Source organism: Terrapene carolina, unplaced genomic scaffold (genome assembly GCF_002925995.2).
Source record: "Terrapene carolina triunguis isolate 2854851 unplaced genomic scaffold, T_m_triunguis-2.0 Scaffold13021, whole genome shotgun sequence".
Taxonomy (NCBI): domain Eukaryota; kingdom Metazoa; phylum Chordata; order Testudines; family Emydidae; genus Terrapene; species Terrapene triunguis.
In genome coordinates this window covers 1-6,050 of record NW_020677372.1, presented here as the reverse complement: position 1 = coordinate 6,050, position 6,050 = coordinate 1, and the positions used below count along the sequence as shown (strand labels likewise).

Here is a 6,050-nt window from a genome sequence, read left to right as displayed (position 1 = left end):
CCGTGGCCACAGGGAGCTGAGGGGCTCCATGCCTGCAGATGCTCCAGGTAAACAAAATGACAATGTATTAGAGATTCAATTCAATGATTCCATAGAGTTTAAAATCATCAAATTTTGGTGTAGACCTGTTTATAAGCCGACCCCCACTCTTTGATGCGTCACTTTTTTACCAAAAATATTTGGCTTATGAACGAGCATATACAGTATAAAATGTCCTAGTAACATCTCCATTTTGCCTCTTTCCTGCTCTAACCTCTGGACTATGAACTTATACTAATGGGAACAGTCTAACCAAGGGAGTGAGGACCTTCCAACCATTTGGAAGCAACCAGAGACTTAACAAGCCAGCAGTTTATGCCATCACTGCTTCAAGCCTGATTCAAGAACTTGGCAATTATTGTATGTATTTGATTCCTTTAAACAATTTGAACTCTCACCTCTTTCTTTTCTCTTATAATTAACATTTAGATTTTAGATACTAAAGGATTGGCAACAGAGTGATTATTGGGTAAGATCGGAGTTATATATTGACTTCGGTACATGGCTGGTCCTTTGGTTGATGAAATTGGTCTTAAATAACCACTCATCATTAAGTCTAGTGTCTGACTGTTGAATCCAAAACTGGAATACTTAAGGAGGCTGCATTTCTGACTTCTTGTTACCCAGTTTGGTGAGACAGAAGTTTACTTTTGTTTCTGGTTTGGTATATCTTACAGAAGAATAACCACCAGTTTTGGGGTGTGTCTGTGCTACTTCTCAGCAGTTTGTCCTGAATATGGTATTTTCAGATGTGATGGCAACTCATCTGGACAAGCTGCCGGATGACAGAGATGCAAATGGTTCGAACAGCACTAAAAGTTACTACATGGTAATTAGTAAAAGTATTAAAGAAAACAAAATGTTTGAATAGCCCTACAGTTTTTCCTGGTGTTTATCTCCCTTGCAGATTCTCTGATGATAGATAAGGGCTGAGTTTCAAGTGAAGCTTTTCCCACACACAAAGCATTCATAGAGTTGCTCACCTTTGTGGATTTTCTGATGCGTAATAAGGTGTGAGCACCGAGTGAAGCTTTTCCCACACTCACAGCATACATAGGGTCTCGCCCCCGTGTGGATTCTCTGATGTGTAGTAAGGTCTGAGCTCTGAGTGAAAGTTTTCCCGCACTCACAGCACTCATAGGGTTTCTCTCCTGTGTGGATTCTCTTATGTCTAGTAAGGCTTGAGCTCTGTGTGAAGCTTTTCCCGCACTCACAGCACTCATAGGGTCTCTCGCCTGTGTGGATTCTCTGATGTGTAGTAAGTTCTGAGCTCCGAGTGAAGCTTTTTCTACACTCGCAGCATTCATAGTGTTTCTCTCCTGTGTGGATTCTCTGATGCGTAATAAGATGTGAGCTCCGAGTGAAGCTTTTCCCGCACTCACCGCATTCATAGGGTCTCTCCCCTGTGTGGAGTCTCTGATGCGTAGTAAGGTCTGAGTTCTGAGTGAAAGTTTTCCCACACTCACAGCATTCATAGGGTTTCTCACCTGTGTGGATTCTCTGATGCGTAATAAGTTGTGAGCGCCGAGTGAAGCTTTTCCCACACTCACAGCATTCATAGGGTCTCTCTCCAGTGTGGATTCGCTGATGTATAATAAGGTCTGAGCTCTGAATGAAGGTTTTCCCACACTCACAGCATTCATAGGGTTTCTCACCTTTGTGGATTTTTTGATGCGTAATAAGGTGCGAGCGCCGAGTGAAGCTTTTCCCACACTCACAGCATTCGTATGGTCTCTCCCCCATGTGGATTCCATGATGTTTTAAAATGGCTGAGCAGTGACTAAACTTTTTCCCACATTCAGTGTGTGTATTTTTACTCTTTCCCCCAAGGGTTTTCTGGTGGGCCGTGGTTTCCTTGAGGTCCTTCTGAGTGCCCCAAAAATAAATTAATTTACCCATTTTCTCCTCTGGCTGGTTTCCCTGCTCCCTCTCTGGTTTGTGCTGAATCTCACAGGATTGTCCCTCCTCATGACTCCTGGACACATCCCCTTTGGATCTTTGCGATAATGCTCCATGTGATTCCACTTGCTCAGCATCTTCCTGCTGAGAATTCTGCGCCTCATTCTCACTCACCATCGCCTCACCTGCTGGGACAGAGAGAGAAACCTCAAACAGGGATGGAAAAGGGAAGAGCAAACCAAAATAAGTGCTGGAGAGGTGTCAAATAAAAATCAGAAACTGAATTTCCCCAAACTTCCCCCAAAGGGGAGATGGGAGGAAATCAATTCTGCCTTCATATCCCATCCACATTCTCAGTGGGAAGGGAGGAAGCTACTGTGAGGTGTCAGGATCTGTAGGAAGCTGTGAGCTATATCTTCCTTAGGGATATGACACTTGCTGGGGACAATCCTGAACTCATAGCTCCCAAAGCCTTTGTAGGGAATCCCAGATGTTTTCTTCAGGCACTTACACATTCTGAGTAGGTTTCATGTTTCCTCACCTGTGCAGGGACCTCTCAGGATCTCTCTTTCCTCTGAACCATGGAGGTCTGGGACCCACGGCTCTTCCCTTTCTTCCAGCTGGGAGATCACATCAGGTTTGGAAACTGGAAAGCCTGTTCAGATGAGAGAAAACAAATGAGATCAGGTGAATTCATAAGACTTTGTCACAAAAAATAGTCTATTAATTGAACTCCAGTCCTTAGTAAACCAGTGAAATCCCAGGGCCAGCTCCCCAGGTCCTCAAAGGTGCAGAACACTTTGCTTATGAGGGATTGAACTACCCACATATTGGCTGGGAATACGCACAGACAGACACTGTGAAAGTTTGTAACCCTATATTCACTCCTCAGCAAAATTATGATATATTTTGTACAATATATACTTTGTGAGGTATCATTTGAACATTATCGTCCTGTTAAAATATGTAGCAACACTGTACGTAGTTATGAGATTTTACTGTATGATGTTACTGAGAATGTTACAATTCTGGAGAGCCGCCACAGACCAGTTCCTCAGAGATAGTAAAGCTCCCACCTGGTCAAATGGCCATTCTCTGGCAGGAGAAATGTGTGAACAAGAAATTTACATTCCATCACAGGGACAGCTTGAAGCTCACATCGACAACACATGGAGCCTGTCACCATGATTCAGCTGAAAATTGAAGATGTTTCTAGTACAAAGGACTGAATTATAAAAAGCGGTGAGGAAAAGGTTTGAAATGCACTCTCTCCCCTTTTCTCTCTATTCATGATATCAACAACACCTGAAGAACTGAACTGGTGCAGGAGAGGGGGTTGGGGCAGTCCTGGCTGAAAGGAAAGCCAGACTGTCACAACATGTGGTGAGAGAAAGAGATTTGCTTTGAATTCATTTCAGCTTGTTAAGTTAGACGTTCGTTTGCGTTTCATCTTTTATTTCTTTTGTAGCCAATTCTAACTTTTATGCCTCATTACTTGTAGTCACTTAAAATCTTTTCTTTCTGTAGTTAATAAACAAGTTTTATTGCTCCATCTAACCAGTGTGTTTAGATTAAAGTGTGTGGGGAAACTCCATTTAGGATAACAAGGCTGATGCATGTCATTTTCCACTGATTAAATGATAGACTTTATACGAGCTTGTATTGTTCAGTCACGTGCTGCACATTTCTGGGGAAAGTCTGGGACTAGAGAATTTGCTGGTGTTCTCCTGGGGTGTAATTCATGAGTGGCTGACTAGCAGCACTCAATACTGGTTAGCTGGGAGTGAGTTACATGCTGGAGACTGTGTGTTAACTGGCCAGGAATGGCTGTTCTCTCAGTCCATGTTGGAGAACTGAGGGCACACATCTGTTCAACAGTTCAGATTGTACCCTGGGTAAAGTCACAGACACTCATCATCAAAGTCTCCTAAAATATAGAGAAGCTAAATCCATGTCCCAGAAAGTGAAGACTCCAGACAGAGGGAAAGTCTCCCTGGAACTGCTTCTTGCTGACAAAGAGGTCCAGAGACAATGAGAGAGTCCTGGAGAAGCTGGGAACAGTCAGCATGGGCTGGTGGGGTTCGGTGGAGTAAGGAACAGAAAGGGCAGGTATATTACTGAATGCAGGATCTCAGCAGCGTTGAAGGGCAGGAAAGCACATATTGCGGCATTAGGGAATCTAGGGAGTCCGGTGTAATACAAGGGAGTATGAAAATCCCTGGGTGTGGAGAACACTGGGAAATTAGAAGCTATAATTCAAGAGCAACAGACTCTAATTTGTCTGAAAAACCGGAATGTGAAAAATAAGAATCAGGCCCCATGACTTCAGGGATTCAAGAAGCCTGCAGAGAACAGACATTGTGGCTACTGCAGATGGGGATAGGGGAGCAAGACTCTCCGTGTCTCAAGAAGTTTCACTACTCCGCTAAGCCATTTTTTCATTTTGGAGTGCAAGCCAGATGAGTGAGGAGTTGTGTCATCTATAACCCTGGGTGACTTTCAATGTTCTGCTGCTGTAGCTGCCTTTTGTGGATGCTCCCAGCCAGCATTCAAGGACGTACTGAGTGTTGTTTGATAAGTGATCCTGGACCAGCAGCTCTGATTCCATCAGCCTGCTTGTTACACCCTGGCACATTCTGGCTTCCACCAGCCTTAGATACACCTGGCAAGAGATCGCAACACCCCCACTCCTGAATTTTCCCAAAACCATGTGCTCCGCCATGACTATTTTTCCTGGACCATTCAGAGTAACAAAGATTGTTTGCTTCTCAAAAGAGACACATGGCCCATCTTATCACTTTAACTGGAGTTAGCTATCATGTGAATTAAAAGACAGCAGTGGATTCGTTTAGATTAAAAGTATAACAAGTTTAGTAACACAAGCATTTAAAGTGAGTTCAAGCATAAATGAGAGTCAGATATGGTTACCAGGAAGTGAAAGTGAACAATGCTTTCTAGAGACTAGGACCTAACAAAACTACAGTCCTGGTTCAAGGTAAGATTCTTACCACACTACTTTCCAGCAAGATAGCAGCCCACCCCCTTGCCCAATATTTCCCTCAAATCCAAAGTGCTTGGTTCCTTTGTCTTAAGTGAAAGATAGAGTCAGAGAATCCCACGTTCTTTTGTATACTTCAGTGAACCTTTACAAAAGGGTGTTTTCTGAAGGGAGTTTTCTGGAGGTTCCCCTCCAAAGTAAATTTCATTCAAGCTGAGGAAGGAGGCCTGGAGTCTAGTGATGAAGGAAGTTCCATGCTGGTTTCTTCTCCTGCTGGTGTTTGCTAAAATGGAATTTGGACTGTTCCTGAGATATCCTCCCCTGCCATGATGCTGAGTGGTTACCTCTGCCCCTTGTAAGTATGACAGGTTTGTTTTTTGTTTATGTAAATTGCATTCCCATTGTCTCTTAATGTACCCTGAAAGTGCCTTCAAGGTGGCAGAACCACCTGCCTTTGTCTAGGGTGGGGTAACTTCAACCCTGTCTGGCAGACACACTTTAAGAACATCATTCCCCAGCTATCTGTAATCTTGCCTTTATCCTCTATACTTACACCATGCAATAATATTAATGAACATCATGTCAGTAGCTTTCTGTTGATATCTTTCATGACACCTTTTCAATACAGGTGAAGACATTAGTGTGTTGGGGTCAGGCCAGCTGAAACTCACTATCAGATACCATGGAGCCCCTTCCCCCGGGATGCTGGGAGGGTCACAGACATAACCAAGGAAGTGCATATTTGTGCCAGGCTGTGCTGGGTAAGCACAGTGGATACACAGGACGTTGTAGCCCCGGTCTAGTCTAGGAGCAGGATAGTTGCAGAATTCCAGTCTCGGAGAGGAAAAGGCAGGAGGCCTGACACCTGCGGGTGGAGGGGGGAGCACTGAGAGAAAGCAGTGCCAGGGGCAGGGTGCAGCTAGCCTTCTCACTTATTATGACACCCACTCCCCTTCATCCCACTGCTCTCACCCCTCTCCACCTTCTTCAGCCCCAGGAGCACCTGCTCCTTGTGTTCTGTCCTCCCCCCCCATTGCCCGCAGCCTTCCTCACTAGAGCTTCCCCCAAATTTCCCGCTGCACAGCCACTTTCCGTCTCACCTTCCCACTGCCCC

The 6,050-nt window shown here is 44.5% G+C and overlaps 1 protein-coding gene across 1 annotated transcript; it reads right to left on the bottom strand.

Moving 5' to 3' along the window:
* Positions 1-2,703, bottom strand: LOC113408411 (zinc finger protein 239-like; the record flags this gene model as incomplete). The annotated part of the gene is made up of 3 exons (XM_026661636.1): positions 2,480-2,703; positions 1,023-2,123; positions 1-32 (listed from the first exon to the last, which is right to left on the bottom strand). Coding segments are annotated over exons 2-3 (1,125 nt in total), but the record flags the coding sequence as incomplete, so codon positions are not given.
* Positions 2,704-6,050: the final 3,347 nt, after the last annotated feature.